Here is a 21,292-nt window from a genome sequence, read left to right as displayed (position 1 = left end):
GGGCTCCAGAAATTTAATTGAATGGAAACTCTGTAAAAGTGCTAACTATGTTTTCGAATTGCAACATGCTGGCCATTCAAGAACCTATATAGTTTGTCCTGTAATAACATTAAAAATGCACAGGAAAGTTATATTTGGAGAAGCATATTTTCCCAGAAGTAAAAGTCTCAAAGTCCTCAATTTACAACATGAGCTAGGTTGCCTTTCACCTTTTGATGGCTTTGTCTCAATCAACTGACACAACAAAAGTAAAAATAAGACAACAATTATCTACATGAGGAATTTCACCATTTTAAAATGAAGGGATGAGGGTCCTTCCATCATCTACCTGACCCACAACCTGCTGAAATGCATCTCTGCTTTGGAAAATTCTCCTTGGGTTTGCTATCCTTTGCAAATCAATTATAACCCTCCTTCTGCTGTGATTTTGCCTTCACTAGTATACATCTGGGACCTCATTGCTAATGTAATCACAAGAAGTCAGGCCCTGGAACCTAGAGTAAGGTTTTTCACCTTTCTACATAATCATTAAAAGCCTTTCTAAATGTAATAGTTTTATAACTACAATCCAGCCCACTGAACTGAGCAAAGAGTGCTGATAAAATTAGAGCAGAGTATTACAGAACAATCTGACAAGAACTGTTTTGAGAGTTTTAGCTGGTGTACTGTGCACCAGCAATATTAATTTCAGATCACCCAGCAACAGTACCTCAATCAGGTATACCTAAGCAAGTCACTTTCATTTAATTTGCTTTCTGAAGGACATGACAGCATCTGTACGTTTTGAGATGTAATTGCTGTTATCCTTCAGAGTTTTTGAAACAAACACAATCATCCTCCTGAATTACTGACTTTCCATGACAATTTTTTGAGGCTGCATTGTTCTAAACTAATATCTCTCAGACAGATCCTGAATAATGTAAGAGGATAAAGCCCACATGAAAAAATCAAGAATTCAGAAATGAAATTTAAGCTGGCAAACTTTAACTTAGCTGATCTTTATTCCCTTAATATTCTTCAGACAAACCCCATTTCATTCTGCTTCATAAAGATCATTACCTTAGAGGCCATAATATCTCTGAATTTAGTTTTCAGCCTGTTTTGAAGATAAAGCATTAGACATTAAAAAAAATCCACATTCTAAGCAGCTGTTATGAACTGGATATACGAACTGTTGCCAAATGTGTGCTCTCTCCTTTTTTTGCTTTATGCTAGTACAGTGAAAAACAATTTCAGATCCAGACTTCAAGCTAAACCTATGGAGTTAAACCTGCTTTTCTCTGCAGGATTTAGAATGAAATGTCAAATTTCATGGAGGAGATCTCAGTATTGCTCTGCTGTAGAAAATATCCAACCACATTCTTCAGCCATATATAAAGTGCAAGAGCTGCTCCTTTGGAGTTATTTCTGAGTATTACTTGTTTGCATATTAATGAGTTTCACTGTTCTCAGTAATGTGACACAGCATGTTCAAGTTCTTAAGTACTTCTTAATTATTTCTTAATTTCTTATCTTAGGAAAACTTGAGGAGCTTTACACTTGCTGTAGACATGGCTAGGAGGCCAAATCAACAGCCCTTACACACATCATTATGGCTAGTCCTGAAGCACTATACTTAGTCTAGGTTTCTCTAGTGGGTGTCAGTACATAGCATACATGTATAGTTGAACAAATTTAGGTATTCACAGCCACTACTCATGTCAAGTAGAGGAAGTAATGTAAACCTCCCCTCCACCTCTTCCCCCCAGTTTCTTTGTTAAAGCTGCACCAAAGCTGACAACCAATGGGTTACAGTCCTTTGGCTGTTGGTCAGAAAGTGTCCCAGTCATGTGGCTGGCTTAGCAGTACTGGATGGACTCAGCCTAGTGGGAAGCACATTTTGGTAATTTTCATAAAGTTTTTTGTACAAAAACCACCTCAGAATACTTGAATCCCATCTTCCACTACTGTCTGGTCTGCCACACCCGGAATGTCCTCAGAAGAGTAGTTATGAGGATATGATTGCTAAAGAGAGTTACTTGCCAAGGTAACTCCATAAACACATTGACATTGGCACCTCCAATTCCTATGCAAGGAATTGTTAATTTTACTTGCTCTTACTGTTCATCTGCGAGATTTGACTCTGCAGAGCCATCAGTGGAATCAGAGAATCACACACGGCTGGAAAAGACCTCCAAGACCATCAGTCCAGTCATCAAACCAGCACCACCAGGTCCACTAACCATGTCCCTCAGTGCCACATCTACCCTTTTATTGAAAACCTCCAGGGACAGTGACTCTACCATCTCCCTGGGCAGCCCATTCCAATGCATTACTGCTCTTTTTGAGAAGGATTTTTTTTCTAATTTCCAACCTGAACTTCTCCTGGCACAACTTGATGCCATTCCCCCTCATCCTATCACTGTTACCTGGGTGAAAAACCCAACCCGCACCTCACAGCAACCTCCCTTCAGGTAGTGTAGAGAGCGATAGTGTTTCTTCCTCAGCCTTCTCTTCTCCAGACTAAACAATCTCAGTTCCCTCAATAACTCCTCATAAGACGTGTGCCACAGAGCCTTCACCAGCTTCACTGCACTTTTTTGGACACACTCCAGGGCCTGGAAACTGCTCCTCCTGGTCTGCATCTGGAGGTTACAGGTGAGACTGGAAGTACTCAGAATCAGAAGAGATTTAAATTGGGACCAGAAGATGTATGAGAGCTAGGATTCCAGGTTCAAATTTCAAATTCTTGAGATACATTCATTGAGATCATCCTCTTTCCTTCTTATTTGAGCCCTAATTCCTGTAAGCTATTTTCTATTCTGTGAGCTAATTTCTGTTCTGTCTGAAAAATGGAACGAGGTAAAAGTATTTAGTAGGCAGTTATAGCAACATACAGAATTTGTAATTGGTATGCATATACTAAAGCTTCACCAAAACAGTAAAATGTAACAGAAGCACCTCTGGAACCATTCCTGTCTCTGTATTTCAATAATTTGCATACTAAAGGGTCCCAAAGCAGTAACTAGCATGACAGTCTGGGCATTAAGTGGTGCCTAAGAAGCCTTTAAGACAATTTACAAGAGAAACTCTAGAAACATTATACTCTATTGTAGGAAAAAGCTCAGGAAGCAAGGACACATTTACTATGGACTTTTAAGTCTTCTATCTAAACCATTATAAAATCAGATTTGATACAATTTAGTTGCAACTTGGGTTAATGCAGGTCTAACTGGACACATGGAAAACATAGCTTATTGTAAGCCAATTCCCTTAATTGCTTCAAAGAGGATTTTTTAATTATTAAGCTAATGCAGTTTAATTTCTGTAGCAAATAGCTGAAGCCAGCAGTGTGGATAAGACTTCTGAAGTGTGGTCTCAAAATTTAGAAAATAAAGTGAACAGAGACTTTGATCAATATTACTAGCTTGCTTTTAAGTGCAGTTTCACTACCCAACAAAAGAGGCACTGCTCACTTTTCAGATCACCCTGGCGTTTACACAGAATCACGCTTGCTGGCATAGTCAAAGCTGTTCTTGCAGGACATGAATACTGCATGAAACTTATTGTGTGAGAACACCCAAGTGTAAGAAATTCAGACCATTGTATTATAGCTCTTCTATTTCTGTACAGGAGTTCTAAGATGGGGAGAGTCCAATATCAGTTTGAGTGCCATAGCTGTTGTCGTGGTCTATTAGAAAACATTCATGTTGGCAGAGTGAGCCAAGGACTGGTATTAATTCTGGCATTGTGATCTCTGGAGTCTATACCAAGCCTCTTAACAGAAGTATTTGATCCTAATCAGGACAAACTTTAGGACTGTGGATTCAAGAGGAACTGTATTCCATCCATCCATCTCTTGCACATATACACTAGTGGAAGCTCTACTTCTTTTAGGGACAGTCAGGATCACCTGCTAGTGAGCAGTTAACTTTGCTGCTCTCGTAAATTATCATTTATGCTGGGAAAATGCTGTTTGTAAAGGTCTATGGAAAAAAAACAAGACAGTTTTCTATGGGTTTTGTGGTATGGGCTTTAAGAACAGAAGATGTTTACTCTTCAGAAAGAAACAAGCTAGGACCATCATTAATTATGCTTTTCTGACTTACCTTTTGGCCTGTTCTAAGCTGCTTGCCTATAAAGATTGCTTACTGTGAGGTAGAATTTATTTTGTGTGGCCAGAAGTTCATTAGATTTCCCCCTGCAAAGGGAGTATGCACCTCCTTTTACTAAATCATTAGAGATTTGTACACAGTGCCTTACCTGCAATGGATTTGGTGAAGTAAGAGGAGATGGAAGGCCATGCCCTGGTGACTGGCTTGGTTTCTGAGGGGAACTGGAGGACTGTGGGACTGAAGGCTGCTGACTCTGGCTCTGGGGCTGTGTTTGGTTCTGCTGTGGAGGTGCTGATGGCTGTGGCTGTGACTGCTGGGTCTGCTGGGGTGCTGTGGAGTCTGTGACTGCTGAGTTTGCTGCTGCTGCTGTTGGCTTTGCTGCTGCTGCTGCTGCTGTCCTTGCTGCTGCTGCTGCTGCTGCTGCTGCTGCTGTTGTTGATGCTGGAGCTGCTGAAGATGCTGAAGCTGTTGAAGCTGGGAGTTCAGGGATGAGGTAGCTGTGAATAGAAGAGAGAGGAATGAGTTATGTAGGTTTCAGCATTACCTGTCATGTTAAAAATATCCTGGATTAAGTTCTGGTTCTAATATATTGTGGGCCATGCTGCCCAGTAAGGTCAGCTGGTGTCAGACTTCAGGTTGTGGCAGCAAATTAATTACCATGTTCCCATCAATAAATGCTGTGGTTCCATGCTAAGAGATGGGCTTCCGTAGGGACAATGAAGTCCCTACAGTGGGGCTACAGCTCTGTATACTGCACAGGTCTCCAAGCTGACTGGCAGTCTTGACTCAGACAAGAACTCAAAGAAGAGTCTGAGGATATCACTGTACGTATTGTGGCAAGTGCTCATAACACAAACTGGTGCTGTTACACAGAGCAGGATAAAGCCATAGTTGTAAAATAAAGAATGCTCTGAAAAGAGCTTTCTAACATCCATATACAGCAGGTGTCAAAAAATAGAATGTTCAACAGTGAATTTTTTGGTACAATACATAGGTAGAAAAAATACTCAATAAAATGCATGTCTCTGAAATTACAGCTGCTCCTTATAATTCACAGCTAAAAGCCATAAATTTCTCCCGGTGAAACAACATACGCATTTTGAAAACTTGCACTGCTTGCTTACTTCTGGTAGCAAAAGTCTGTCATGCTGTGCTGGCATGTGTTCCAAAGCACCCTTCCAGTACCCAAAGGAGGCCTACAGGAAAGCTGGGGAGGGACTTTTTATAAGGGCAGGTAGCCACAGGATGAGGGGAAATGGATTTAAACTGGAAGAGGGTAGATTTTGACTAGATACTAGGAAGAAATTCTATGAGAAAATGGAACAGTTTTCCAAACAAGTTTGTGAATGCTCCCTCCCTAGAAGCATTCAAGGCCAGGCTGGATGGAGCTCTGAGCAACCCGAACTAGAGGGAGGTCTTCCTGCCTATAGCAGGGGGTTGGAAGTAGATGATCTCAAAGGTCCCTTCCAACCCAAACCCACTCTATGATTCTATGAAATGTGAGCCTTGGAAACCAGTAGCTCTCATCAGTCTTTTGGCACAAAGGTTCAAACTTTATCTCCCTAATTGACTGAGGCATTGATTAAACTCAAGAAGTTTGCCACAGGGACATCACTAAGGAAGAGTACATTTAAAGCAGCAGCCTGAATACCACAGGAACCTGGTGCTTTCTCAGATTACTCCCTGAATAAGTCACCTGGGACTCTGGCATTACACAGCTTTGGACATGTGACAGATACCTATAGGATTCCAAGTTGAACAGCTTATAAGGTCAGCGCACTACTTTACCCTCTGTACTGCATTCCCAACACCATTCTGTATGCTAAGTTCCATCATCAGAAGCCAAAGTAAACTGGGTGTGAATCAGATCCGTTGTTTCTAAAATGAGATTCAGATGTCATGGACAAAAACACTGTTTGGGGACCGGCAAATAAAGCCAAGTTATTCCTACTTCTTTTTGTGTTGAAATATTTGTTTCAGCTTTCCAGATGTTTATACCCTGGATATGAACCTGAAGTCTTGGTATGGTTTATAAAATCAATGAACCATAAATTGGCATAAGAAAAGGAGGGAAAAAAAAAAAAAGAGAAGAAAAGAAACAATTAAAAAAGGGAAGGGAAAAGGAAAATGAGAAAATTTAGGCAGAGTGGGTAAGCCAGAAAAGGCTGTATGAAGGCAGACTAAAAGACTTGGCAGGAAGAGCTGTTGGTCACCCCTTCCTATATTCACAGCTGATCTAAATTTAGTTTCATCAAAGGTAAGATTCATACTACAAATAAGTCTTTGCAAAAATTACTGTCATGGATGTGACTTCAACAAATGACCTAAATAAAGTGAAGGAGGAGGAATGGTAAGACCAATATATTCCAATCATTAAAGCTACTCATAGCAGTTTGGCTTTTCAACATAAAACAGAGTGATCATTAACTTTAAAGCACACATGATAGCCCATGCAAAAGAATCAACCTGCAGAAAGCATACACTCCATTAATTCCTCCAGGAGAATCCAGAACCAAAGGTCCTAAAGTCAAAGCAGTAGCAAGCAAAAGTATAATCTAAGGCAGATGAGAACAAAGAAAGGAGGTGTGCGTACCAGAAAGCAACTGCACAGACAAATATTAACCACACCGTGAAGCAAGTAGGATGGCAAAGAATACTGTTCACATATTCCATCTGTAGGTGTGTATACAGAGGGAGAAGAACTTCCCCAGTTCTCATGAGAAAAAATCTGATTAGAACCAGCTCTTTAGCTTGTGCAGGCTACTTTCTCACCTGTGGTAGCTTATCTGTCTGGACAAATCATTGATACCAAGAACAAAGACTTCAAATACAAATGTTCTCACTGCTTCCATAGAGAAATGAATGCAATGAGTGGTGTAGTTTGTAATATATTTGGCTTGCAGAGAGGAATGGAGGGTCATTTTATATCAAACGTGCACAACTGGGAAGAATGAGATTTCTTTATAGCAAATTAAGATATAGTGATTTTTTTTATTTATTTTTTTGTGCTGCAATAGTCCTCAAACACTTCTCTGCAATATGGCACCTCTTACAGGCCTTGGCTTGGAAAAATGGATTTGTAAGAATGCCCTACATTGCACATAGTGCATTGAGTTATGTAACTGGGGACAGGAAAAAGCATTCAAGGTGCAGGGGAAGACATCTACAGAAATATTTTTGAAACACAGAACTTCCTTCTCAACTATGCCTTTCACCTAGAATTTGAAAAATATGGCAGTTAAGTAATGCTAAAAGTATCAATCTAACATAGCATGAAGTAAGAGAATATGGAGGGATCATTGTATTTTGATAACATAAAACTGCAAAAACAGGACTGGGTTAAATTTTTATCAGGGCTCTTGTGATTGAACTGAGAGTATACAGCAAATATCTGTTGATACAGTGATAACAGTAAAAGCATCACTGCCTGGATTTTGTAAAATGGTGACATGCAAGGAGCCCAAAGTATAAAAGAAATGAAGTTTCTTGAAAAATTAAACCAAATGAAGAAGTGGTTAAAATAAACTATAAGTTTATTCTTTTATATATTTTCATATGCCTCACAGGAATCAGGAAAGTAATAATAAATAATAGTATTGATGTTTCCCACCCATACAATTTTTTTTCAGAGTTCATTTTAATATTTCTAAGCAGGGCTATTAGTTGCCTTGCAAGTGAAAAGTTGAGTCTAAACCATAGACAGGAACATAATGGTCTATATGCTTACCAGAGGACCCACACTTTGTGAAGTGCAGTTTTACTGAGTGTATGAATCTGCTTAAATTGCTTATATATATAATTGCTTATACATATAGCTGGGACAAGTTAGGATTTACTTGACAGAATGGTTATGCTGACAGTAGGCTTTGGTTTCATTAACAAGTTGTGCCTTGGTCAGCTGTTGAGCTATTTTCTTAAAAATTAAATCCTTATTGAATTGCCATTCTTATCAAGGTCAGTAATCTGTTTAATGTACATTTTGATCTTCATGTTCTTTCTTCTGACAACTCGTATAACAAGGGATATAATCCAGATTGAAAAAAAGGAGAAAAAAAAACAACAACACCTCAACACCCCTTTTCTATCCAAACCTTTACATGTTCAGGTCCTACTGAACTGCTAATGTAACTGGTGCCAAACAGCCATTGCCAATATACTTCTGTGCATTAAAACGTGAGCAGATGCAATCACTCACACACATCCAATGAATGAAGAGGGTATGAAGCTGACTTTGAAAGTTTTACGTTCTGTGGGCATGTCCAGAACTCACAGATGACGACTTAATGTGGAGATTTTCTTCATTCCTTATCTAGAGGTAGAAAAGCTTTGGATTCGGTGCTGCTGAATACTTTAATGTTGGCCACTGAAGGAATATCAATGTCTCTACCATGCACTTTTTGTGCTGGAAGTGCACTCATTCTTGCTGGTGTGGAAGGTGGTCTCTCGAAGGAAATTGTGTTGATGGAGAAAAGTTTCTTCATGGAGAAATTTTCAAGTTCATTTCCAGCAACTGCATAAAATTATTCACATAAATTGTTTTATTTTCATGTCCTCTTTGAGGACGTGCATTGAAGTGACTTAGTGAGGCATGATTGTTTAACATGCTGTAGCTAAACAAACAGATAGGGAATTTAAAGAACTGTTAGATCAGACAAAGCTTTCCCAAAGCCACACAGTTAGTGCACTGTAAGAGGGAATTTCGGGCTCTGGATCCTGCCTACGCTCCAGTGTTCGTACTGCCTGATTGCACTGCCTCTCACAATGTATATACCATCCACTGCAGAGGTTGTGTCACATTATTGTTTGTAATCAAATCCAATCCAGCTCCCAGAGCTTGCTTGCATACCTCATCCATTATAAATCGTATACCTGTCTAGCATTTGTCACTTCTGCAGAGCTTAGAGACTGATGGAATTTCAGGTGGTACAACGGTGCTACGTCTGCATGTATAAAAGATAACATGCACTGCCTACCTACCATTCAGGAATCTTTTTATGATTTACTGGCTAACAGCTGGGTAAAACTTTGACATCTTTAAGTGACAAGTGCACACTTTCTTTCAGAATTGCATTCAAGATTAAAAAAGAAAAGAAAAAAGGATGAAAAAAACGCACAAAAAAAATCCAAACAAGAAGTATTTTCTATGGTTAAAAAGTAACACAAAATGTATTACTTTGAAAGGAAGATAATTAAAAATGCATACAAGATAACCAAAAAAAAAAAAAAAGGAAAATCCACAAAAGCTGTGTGATAGTACAATTTTCCTTAACAAAAAGTACATGTTGCATCTATACCAAATATCTGATAAGCTGCTAAGAAGAACTTATGAGGAAACAATGCCACGAGGAGTTTTCAAACTTAAATTTTCACTGTAATTTCTTGGTTTTAATTTCTGCAGTGCCACTGCAGACTTCCCAAAGGGATCATCCTACATTTTGTGATCCTACTTTAAGCATATTATGCTTAACCATGATATCAACGTGTTAACATCAGAGTAAGAGATATGAAGTTAAGGTGTACAGATGGATGGTTGAGTCACTAAAAATAAAATTTCTGATCTCCCAGGTCAGCTACCTCAATACTTGTCATGGACTTTAGACAACTTTAAGGACTTAGAGACCATTATGGTCCAGAGAGCACACTGAGTTCCTTTTGAGAGTCCAGTAAGTACAACACTGCTATGCATTCACAATATTTGCACAAAATATGTTCTTTCTGTGATCTTGTATCTTCTGTTCCTCTGTTTATTACCTACACAGGGAACTGTAGTGAAGCTAAAACAAACATCTGTCAAGCAGAATGGTGCAATGGGAAAAAGTCAACTCTAATGCAACTGTACTCGAAGCAGCAGTGTCACTTTGTGAAACATTCTGATCCATGACAGGGATAACAATCAAATAATTTGCTTAGTAGGAAACCTAAAGAAGCTCTGCCTTCAAATCCCAATCCTGGTTATATTCACTGAAAGTAGTACTAACTGCCTACTGCCTCTGGCTAATATACTATTGTATAAGCATGGGAATGGCTCTGGTTATATTTTAAATTTCAAAATGCATTTCAAAGTTTAATCACACTTCAGAAAAAAAGGAAGGAACATAAGTAAGCCCACAAATGTTTACATAATGAAATCAATGTAAAAATTATAAGTCTTTTTTCACATCTCATTCATAATATAGACTGAGATTCTAAAGACTTCGACAATGCTTGGCAGAATATCAAATTAATGCTCAGAGATTCAATTTGTATCTAGAATCTGCTCTTGTGGATAAGCTTCACATAATGTCTGATTTATTTTATTAATGTTTTGTGTTTGTTTTTGTGTGAAGAAGAAGAGGGGATAGGAGGCATAAGAAGCAATTTTAGCCTACAGAGGATTGTGTTATTCTATCCTCCATCTTCCTATTTACATAATTGCATAGATGTTCTTCGGTGCCTTGATATAATGCACAATGGACTAAAATGGAGAAAAACATACATTAAAACTTCTCCTATTTGACTGAGCACAGAATTTGGCTCTTGCCATTTCAAGAGTGTAATGCCTTTTCCACTTTCCCAGTAATGGAGAATGGATTTGCATTGCCTCAAACTAAACAGTGCAAATAACTTAAGAATCTGGGCTTGCGTTTGAACTGACATGGCCTGCTTTTCTTTTCCACCCTGTTGTTTCTCTTCTAATGAGGTATGTGTCTTTCTTTGAAACACATTTCTGAAGATTGAATGCACACACTGAACAGCCTAATGCAAGTCTGTGTCTATACTCTCTCCCTCTTGGGTAATAAGGGGTAGGTTAGCCAAATACCCAATGTGGTTTCTGCATATGCTTGAATATTCTTTTAAGTGCAAAATATGAGTTGCTTTAAACAATTTAGCATCTTCTTTGTTGAAAAAAAAACAAACAAGAAGAAAAAAAGGAAGAGTTGGACTTGTGGCTGAAGAGATTAGTAATGGGATACAGAGCACATTATTTCTGAATCACTGGTTCAAATCTAGTCTAGGTCAAAAGGAACAAAAGTCATTGCACTTTAACAGTGCTTTTGAGTGTTTTCTAACTTATAGAAGATGTATTAGATACATCAAAGAAGCATAGAAGATGTATTCTCATACAGATACCTACAGAAAGCCTGCTTTGGAAACAGTCTGCCACACAGTGAAGCTAACAAACTGATGGTCTCCCAATACCTATTAGGAAGATGGTAAAGACTGTGGCCTTAGGTGGCATCAATTGACACCTTTATTTGCATTTTCAGCTGAGAGGCTGAGGATAGAAAGAGTAAGGACACCACAGCATCTTCTCCTTCCTAAAGGTGATTCCTCAGCATTACAAATGCAGAACCCATATGGGGTTATGGGGAGAAACTTGCATTGCCAATGCTCTTCTGCACCAATTTGCAGATAAACAGAGGGCTTTACTCTCTGCTCTTCTCATATCCAGCATCCTTCATAAGCACTAAATTCACTTTAAAGAACATAAGCAATAAAAAGGAAGTATTAAGAAGCAAAACATCATAATTTATCAGGTGTGGTGTCTCCACATTTTGATGAATACTGGAACTTCCCTGAAAAATGATTCACTGCGTTAAATAAATCTGACATTTTTTTTTTTCTCCACCAAACTTTAAAATGTACAATAATCCCCTAAAATCTGAAGAAGAAAAAGAATAAGCTTTTGTTCTAAGTAGAGAGCTTGACTAAGCACCAGGGCAAGAATATTTTGAATACTTCCCATTTTGCGATAATCTAGGGGCAATTTGCCTCTGGTTTATGACAATACTATGTGAGTAAAGTTCCCTGAGCGTGCTGTAAAAATGTTAACCTATTTAAAATGCCCAAAGGCAAGAACAAGATGGAGAAATTAGACTTTAATAAGCCATTAGCTTCCTCAGCTCAAATGGGACCTTGGGCCTCACATTGTACAGATGGCTGAAACATTAACTGGAGTCAGAGTATCATCATGACACAGGGGACCAATCAGAGAATCATCTCGGGACTTTCATATAAAGACAGAGAATTAAAAACCCACCATAGCATTGTCTGAGGGTAATAATGTGTCTGAATGCCAAAGGCATTCAAGTAATATCTAGATATGGAAATCTCTCACTTTTATTTATTTATTTATTTATTTTTATTATTATTATTATCATTATTATTTGCAAAAACATGGCCCTCAGAACTCAAAGAGCAAGAGTCTTAGCATCAAGTCCAGATAAAAGCTGTTTTTTACCTACAGAGAGCAGAACTTGTCCCAGATTGCCTAAGAACAGAATAGTGTACAGATGGAAAATCAAACTGAGTGTTACGTTATTCCTACAGATTGGATCTCCAGACCCTACTGAACACACAGTAATGTTCCCATAGACCAGAATGAAAAATAGCTTCCCATTTCTTGGGGAAAAATCTGTGGGACTCCTTTGAAAGAAATTAATTGACAGAGGAAAAATTATCATCTAAAGGCCAGTACAGTTCAATATAAGATTTCACAACCAGAGGACTGTGACAGGGACCAGATGAATGACAAAGAAATTAAGTTTGAAACAACAGTGCTGACTCAGAGAACAATGACCATGACTCATAATGGATATCTAAAGCTTGCTGGGCACTCTGTGCACATACAACCTTTGATAACAGGAATTGCATTTTCTTCTTTTCTTTCTTCTTGTCTGTTTAAAATGTTTTACCATTGATGGGAACCGTACATTCCGTGGCACTTAAGCAGATCAGGTGGTTATGTGCCCTGGCCAACAACGCTTGTAACAAAAGCAGTGCAGTGACATGTGCCCCCAGGAAGAGATTGTGCAGAATCCTGTCCTGCACTTCAGAGTCCCTACTCTATTGGTTACCTGCCATTCATGTTGGCAAGCTGTTCTGGGGCTTGAGGGCACCGTCTTGTCAAGTGGAACTTGTTGAACTACCTGAAACGCCTTCAAAGGATGATTTTGCATTCCTTCTGGTAATAGAAGTGCAAGTGCTTGTTCTATAATTGTTTATGGCAAATGGCTCTTCTGACAAAGAAATATTTATCCAGGTATAGATGCAGCTCCAGTGCTTTGAAAATCAGAAATCATTACAAGTATCTTCATAGAGTCTGTAAAGTGAGCCATGTTTCCTTAACTAAAACTGAAGTTACTGTAAGCGGAACTCAGAGAGTTTTGTGCGTGAGGCTTTTGTTTGCTTGTTTGCATTGCTTTGTTTTGTGTTTTTAAGCAACACAATCAAATAGTGAATCAAAGTGTTCGTGGTTTAAAAGGCAGGCCTTGATGCTGAGCTGGTGGAAGTATCCTTACAGTAACAAGGAAAATATCACTTTCCCCTGACCTCATCTGAGGGAACGAGCAGAGGGTTCTGTGTCCATCATGTGGTTTGGTATGACAGGTTCTTTCATCTGTCAGGATCTTACTATATCTGTCTTTCTATCATTTTTCACCGTCAGTCCAATCTTAAAGTGGGGATACTCAATACAACTCAATTTTGTATAAGCAATCCAATTTTTCAAGCTGCAAATTCTGTTCCCAGCATGCAAACTCCAGCTTACTAGGGAAGTCATCTGAATGGCAGTGAGAAAAGGCCGTGGGCTGACTCAGAAAAGAGCAATGTGTACATTTTCAGGAGAAAGGGAGAAAACACAGCCCAGACTGGTCCCTTCCTTCACAATCAATAAAATGACCAAATGCAACTATGAGAACCAAGCAAAAAAAAGGCATCCTGCCTTGCTGCGAGGCTGTGCAAATGCTCATCTGGAGCAGTGACTGAAGGCTTTAACCTTGTCAGCAATGGCCCTGTGGTATTCAGTATAGCCCAGTATTTCCCCTGTCATTGGAAAAAAATTAAAAATGGAGACAACAAGGTGAAAAAAGTGCAGAATAGGACAAAGAACTTGGAAGGGCTACAACACTCTCAGTCCCTACTGAACTTTCAGGGAGTGAGGGCCACTCCCAACCAGTGGGAACACATGCACAGTACCATGTTGAGCACGGTACACTTCATCAGTCACTGAAGAATAAAAACGGAGTTAAAAGCTTTCTTTAAATGACACCAAATATTACTTAACAGCTGTGGTGCAGAAACAATCTTGAGCATAGGTCACAGGGTTGGTGAGGAGATGCTGTGCCAGGTGCTGTAACCTCAATATGTAAGCAGAAGATGGAGGTGTTCTTTTTTCAGGTAAGGAATCAATGCACAGAGAGATGGAGCAACTTATTCCATAAGAGAAAGAAGAGCTGGGAAGCAAACTAATTTGGTGATCAGTCACACCACAAGCCATCTATGAAGGCATGTGCCACTAAACAGTGTGCATTATGCCTACCTACTGTTGGCTCACAGGAGTTCTATTGCGCTGTTCTTAAGAATCTTTCATGATTTTTATTATTTTTCACACATAGATAAGAATGGCTCTATTTACTTGTGTGGCTTTCAAAACATGCCACAAGACAAGTAGCTGTTCTCTTTTTGTAAGCTTTGACCTAATTACAGGTCAATTGAAGCAATCTACCTATATCTCTCCTAGTCTATTTATCTTACTTGCAGAGAGATTAAAAACAAATTTAGACAGTAGGTGATCAGTGGTTCTGGACTCTGCTTCGGGTTGTCTGCAACAGATGGCCAGACTGCTCATTGTTAATTTGCAGAAAAATGAGAGAGGCTGAATACCAGGTTTCCCCCCAGCCCCCATGGCTCATCAGGCAAACATGCTGCAGCTTCAGGTGCTGATCCTGGCTCTGCTGAGCTTGGCATCTATCACCTCCTCAAAGCAACAGCAAATTAGCTGCTCTCTGAGTGCTCATGCTACCTAAATTTCCTGTTCCCCACTGAAAGAAACAACTCAGTTATTCACTGATCACATAGATCAACTTTTCATCGGTAGAAAATTGGGATGGGAGAATTAGGGGGAAGATTTTATGGTCATTCTTCATTCACTGGCCATGAAACCAATGACACTTTTGTGTTAGGATGAAGCTTCACCCATAGCTAAGCCAGGAGGGCTGGAGAGATCCAGCTAACAGTTGCATTGTTCTGCCACTCAATGCACGATGCACTTCAACCCTTTCTAAAGCACATCAGGAACCCAGATGCAGTTGGATATTTCAGACATTTTTGTACATGTAGAGAAGTGAATAGCAGGCCCTTGAATGACTTGATCTTTACTTAACAAACTGCATTTTACAAGTTAATTGTTTTTAATTCAAAAGAGATATACGACAATTAACAAAAGAACTTTCACTTAAGTAGTGCATTTACTTACCTGTATACCAGTTATAGAAAGGGAACAAAAACCAAAGGTTTTTGGACAATTGACCAAAAATCTACTCAAAAATCATTCAGTTTGTGTCCACTATGCACTATCCCATAGTTAGAATACTACTCTGTTGCCCTTTTAATGCACTAAGTAGTGACTTATTAGCCCTATCAATGAAAACACTTGCTTTTCGAGTCCACAAAACAGAAGAAAAATGGAATTTGGTTCTTAATCAGTAATTCTAAAAAAATCTCACAGGAAGCTAAACTTGGTCTTCGTAAGGCATTATTTGCCTTAGCTTTAATATTCAGGGTAATGGAACATCATTTTGAACAAGGGTGCATGTGCCATCAGCTGCATATATTTACCTGAATGATGCTACATAGCATTCTACTCGTTTGCCACCTCTGAGTTCCTCGCTCTTTTGAATAAATTCAACAAGTTGTTAATGCAAATAAAAAATAATGCTTACTAATGCACTAAGACAGTTGTAAATATCGTGCGCTTGCTGTTAATGTTATTGTTTTTAGAATTACAATGAAATTCTGCAGAACTTTCTCTAAAGATATAGAAAATTTAACAGAGGATGCATCTCAACATGTCCATTCTTAATTCTTCTATAAAGAATTAATATCACTGGCAGTGATATAACTAGATTATGTGAATTTTCCACAGAGCAATTAGCATTTTCTCTTAATTTTTCTTTTAAATACAACCTTTTCACAAAGCAATGCATAACATTAACTTTCAACTGTGAAGAACTGAGAAAATGTGGATAATGTACATGATGTGAAATTGGTCACTGATGTGTAATCACAGATAATGACATTTGGCCAAGGAGGAGGGGAGAGAATTTACTGTTCTGGAGTCTCTTTCCTTCTGAAATTGGTTGATTTTTCATCCTCCTACAGAAGCCCACTGAGAAGTACAAATGAAAAACACTCATAAAAGCTGGGCAAACACTGTTACCAGTTTTACTACACTAACTTTGATGTCAATTAAATGGAGGTGAGTTTGTTCCAAAATAATGTATTTAAATGATAAGCCTGGACCACTCAACAGTATAAAATAAAGGAACACATGTCAGTGCTGACTCAAGATCAAAATTTTTGCTCAAATTGAATTCTGATTAAAAAAGTTAATGGAATAAATGCTTCTTAAATGGGACAAACTATCTATCATGGCAAACCTAAGAACAGAATTCGGCACAGTGAGTGCACACGGAAATCTGAAACCACTACTTTAGGTCTGTTTTGCCAAGTTTTAACTAAGTAGATGCAAAAACTGTTCCTTTCGTTTTCAGTGCCAGGTATTTTGTCTTTACTCTGTTGATTTTAATAGCTAGTTCAGAAGCTTGGAAATAAATGTTTCTTCCATCATCAATTTAAAACTTTTCCATTTGCCAACTATAGACGCTTTTTCTACTGTGTGTTTTTAGTGAAGCTGAAATTAATATGGTTCGCTTTGATTTTCCATCCAAGCACCAGGGAGCATGGGGCAAGCTATGCTTTCATCTCCATCTTTGAGACAGAGCCAGGTCCAGCATCACATGATCCCCAAAACACTCCTTTCACCCCTACTCTCCCACAGTCTTTAAAATAAGGCTATTTTTGGGCTTATGTTTGTCTAAAAACTACCTGGAAATACCAGCTCTATAGGGAGCTTTCAATATTCTGCAGGGGAAGGCAGTTCCTATGTCTTTCATGTGTAGCTCAACTTGTTTTACTTGTACAGAGAGCTCACTTTGGGTGAATATGGCCCCAATAGTCTTTTTTCCTACCATCTGTAAACATTTACTTCTTTATAGCTTATGGAACAACGATGGCAGTCCAGAAATCTTAGCCTTTGACAAGGGAAGTAAAGAAATAACCATAAGAAATCGTTATTTATGTGACAATGAACAAAAAGGGTATTGTAAATTCCTGCTTTTATTTTTTCAAGGGAATTTAGGGAATTTTAGGGAATTTTTTATTTTTTGATTTTTTATTTTTTTTCCCCCACTAGCTACTCAGATATTCGAACTGGTGAGAACTGCATGAGGAAAAAAAACCAAAACAGGTATGAAGGTGAGACCTGTAAGAGAAGGCAAATCTTTAGGTAATCCTCCAGTGCAACACACTTCACTGTCAGGTTTGCAGTGTGCACTACTGGCCATTTTATTTATTTGGATTTCGGAACACATGGATTTCCAATTCATAAAGAGACTAAACACCAGGAGAATACTTGCTTTAGTGTTTTGCCCTTGGAAATAAAGAGGGGAAGCCAAAAGCATAAGATCTCTTATGTCTGTAAATTAGATGGCCCATGGACCAGTACAGACAAGTTATTTCCATCTTAATTTTTTAAAGCAGAAGTGTTCTTAAATAAATTAATTCTAATACCCCTTAATCAGCTTGCACAGTGAAATAACCTCTAATTTCTTATGATCATATCGGTATAAGCATTGCTGATTTAACTTATGCTGCAATGATTTCAAGATTTGATCAACAGAATATCCACAAAACAGATAAGCTTTTTAACCATGCATGATTCTCTCAGTTCCTTCAGCTGTATCTGAAGGTGGCCTTATTCACAGATACTGACTGTTTGGATCTGCCTTGCAGACCCACATCTCACCCAGTTGAGAGGTCTTGGTTTGTCCAATGCCACAAGAGCAATCAAAAGAGATGATCCTGAAGGGATCATGGAGAAAATATGCCTTATGCCAGCATGGTTATGAATACACAGCTCATGCCACAAAGCAGCTCTCTCTGCACTGAGATGCAGAAGATTGCCTTTGGCTTACGTACTGATTTGAAACTTTAATCTCCCCACAGAAAACTTTAATCAGAAACCATTTTCATAATTTGTAAACACTGCCAACTGTTTGATTTCAGACGGCTCAAATGATCAAGCCTTCTGCTGGAAAAATGAAATAAATAACAATCAAACAATCAGACAAAGAAAATAGTTATAAATAATTAAATATGCTGTACTGAAAAATACTATTCCCACCTGGATGCTGTGTTTTTCCTGTGATTTTCCTAATTGGAAAAAAACCATCATCCTGCATATGAAAACAAGTCACATCAAAAACAGAGGTAAGACTGATTATATTACAGATGAAGAACAGAATGTGGGAATCTATTTCCTATTCCTGAACCTGTTGTGCCTATGCAACACTGGGCATGGCAGTTAATCTCTCTGCCTCACTTTCTCATTCAATAAAAGAAAAAGGATGGACAAAAACTTTCACTTTCCTCACCACAGGAAGCTAAATTAGTGAAGTACAGCAGTGTGTGCTAAGATCCCCACAATGAAGGGGTCAAAGATTCACAAAGTTTTATTTCCACATGGAAAAGATTGGTACAGAGACAGGTAGCACAGCCTCCTAGGTTGTGCTAATGAGATACAGGTGGTTTGAAAGCACCCATTTATTTCCTTTTCCCTACTTTCTGATAATGTCTGAGTAATGCTTTTATTTCCAGCAACTCATAAGACTTTTTGAGATCTCCAGTAATAAGGATGCCTTTTAAGATGAACTCTCAGCACAGGCACATTTTAAGACACTAGTCTCACACCAGGTTTAAAGAATTCCTCAGAATGAAAAGCAGCCCCAGACTATCTAAAAGACTGGTACTTATGGTCATTGCACACCACTGCGAACACCTCTATCATCATGTGAGACATGCTGATAGAGTCAACTAAACCACACTAGTTAATGATAATAATAATTAAAAAAATCCATGAGAAAATCTCACTAACACCACAACACGGGTAATAAGGTGATTCCTCCAATGCAGTATGCATTGAGGCTAAAGAAAGATGAGAAAAGAAAATGAAGAAAGGAAAGCAAATTTAAGGGCAATAACGATAGGCCCCCAGCATGCTTGTTACGTGAATAGGCTGCAGGTAACCACATCCTGCCACTGCGATGCTTCATAAATTCTGTCATCTTGCTAAAGAGTTTGAAGCCTACTGACCTCACTTCCTCTGTAAATACAACTGCACTGCTCTGTACCTAGGCTTTCATTTCACTTATGAAATCTGAAGCACTGTGTGAGCCTCCTTTCTCCCTGCACCAGTGATTATTACCTCCCAAATTACAGAAGAATACATAGCAAATGGAAATTCCTTTCCTGTTCAACAGTCCTCTCTTTCCCTCTCCCTAACCCCTTGCAAAATAATTAACAGGCCCTCAGGAGCAGCAATTCAAAAGAGTGCTCATTTTTCTTTCTGAGTACGTTAGAAGTAATAACTGCAATAAACCAAGAACTGACTAGATTTTATGATGTTCCTGGATGGGTGAAACACCTATACATGCATGACAAACCATGCAATATAAAGCTTATGCAGGCAACATTCAGTCATGAAGATAACATTCAGTCATGTCATCCATGGAAAACATATAGAGTAGATCAGAGGGCAGAGGTGACAGCAGTCAGGCGAGGTGTTGTGGAGATACTCCCCATGCATAAAGCCTACATGGGCTGTATACTCAGCAGCTCTCTCTATTGCTTCTCAAAATAGGAGAAAACAGTAACTTCTTTTAGTTTGTATTTCTGAAGAGCAAAATTTGCAAAGGCAGATGACCTGGGTGGGCCAGGCCTAAGGTGGGCCATAAATACCTAAGAGAAAGACAGGCTTGGGATTTGTCTCACTAGCTTTTGTACTTCGTCTTCCCAATATAAAAAGGCACAAGATGAATCAAGATGAGTCATTCCTTCCTTACATATGACAGGGCAAAAACACGTTAGTGGTAAAAAAAACCCAATACATTATGTTTGTCTATTAATTGCTACCATTTTGAGTGTTCACTCAGGAAAGCGTGTACCAAAGATGTACCTTTCTACACTATGCAATTTCAAGTAATGATCAATCATTATTTCCTCTATCTATGATATTATTTTTTTTACAGTAACCACAGTCACTGAGCCCTCAAAGACCCCTTCTTTTCCCCCAGACCTCTCATCTATAAAAGCTAAAACATAGAGAACTACCATGAGGATGGGTAGCCTTACTTTTACTATCTCAAGGCAAAAATGCTGCATATTTAAATACATGAATCACTATGGCCAAGGAGGACAGCTTGAAAAACCTCTCTCTGAATTTTAGAGTGCTGAGAGCTGGGTCAGTTCATTAAACTTCGAAACTAAAAGGAAAATTTGTTCTTGACCTTCTTACTTTTGGAGGTTTTTGTCTTGTGGATCTGATTTTCAATTCTCTTCACAGTTGTCCTACTAGCTGTGATTGGTACTTGTTTTGCCACCCTTCATAGATGATGCAGATGTCTGTTGTCTAGATGTACTGTTCTTTCTAATAATGAGGGTATGCAACTCCTTAATAGTGTACATAACAATGGAACTTGAAATAAAAAAGTAAAAACACAATCAAAATACCACAAAAACTCTGAAAATCCTGACTTCTCTCTGGCTTTGTCAAAGCCCCTGCATAGGACTGTTTTTCACCTTTACTTTGTTGGCTTTTGCATTAACCAAAGGTAGCCTACATTTAAAAGTTCCATTATTTTTAATGTTAGCACTGAGGGCAGTAGGGACCCACTTTGAGTTTTTGGCCAGCTTCAAGCTGTTTTGCTCTGAGCAGTCAGAACATCACCCTGCAAAACGAAGGGTGCTCTTTGGTCTCTACCACCGTGTGTCCCCCGAGCTCTGCACACCAGCAGCAGCTGATCTGCACAGCTCCTTGCTTTAGGGATAGAGCACTTAGCAGGAGGATGCCAGGCTGCTGTTTATTTATGTGACCTTCTGAAGCCTCAAAGATAGGGCAGGCATTTATGAATAGCATGTATAAACTGTTTTATTGCTGATTTCTTTTAACCCCACCCTGGCCTGATGATCTGTTTCCTCTGTCTTTTTTTTCTCTTTCTCTGCTTTAAAGACAACTTTCTGCTTTGTGTGGTCTTGCATACAATACCTTTATTCTTCTTGGACCACATGTTCAAAAGAAAAAGAAAAAGAAAAAGAAAAAG

At 38.7% G+C, this 21,292-nt stretch overlaps 1 protein-coding gene across 1 annotated transcript in view; it reads right to left on the bottom strand.

Annotated features, from left to right (window-relative positions):
* The window catches only part of POU6F2 (POU class 6 homeobox 2), a 251,697-nt gene that overhangs the window by 89,720 nt on the left and 140,685 nt on the right, over positions 1 to 21,292 (bottom strand). The window contains 2 exon segments of the mRNA XM_031554003.1: positions 4,243 to 4,436; positions 4,439 to 4,591. Coding sequence (XP_031409863.1) covers positions 4,243 to 4,436; positions 4,439 to 4,591 — 347 coding nt within the window.

The sequence above is a fragment of the Meleagris gallopavo genome, chromosome 6 (genome assembly GCF_000146605.3).
Source record: "Meleagris gallopavo isolate NT-WF06-2002-E0010 breed Aviagen turkey brand Nicholas breeding stock chromosome 6, Turkey_5.1, whole genome shotgun sequence".
In the NCBI taxonomy this organism is placed as follows: Eukaryota; Metazoa; Chordata; class Aves; order Galliformes; family Phasianidae; genus Meleagris; species Meleagris gallopavo.
This window is presented reverse-complemented; position numbering and strand designations above follow the sequence as displayed.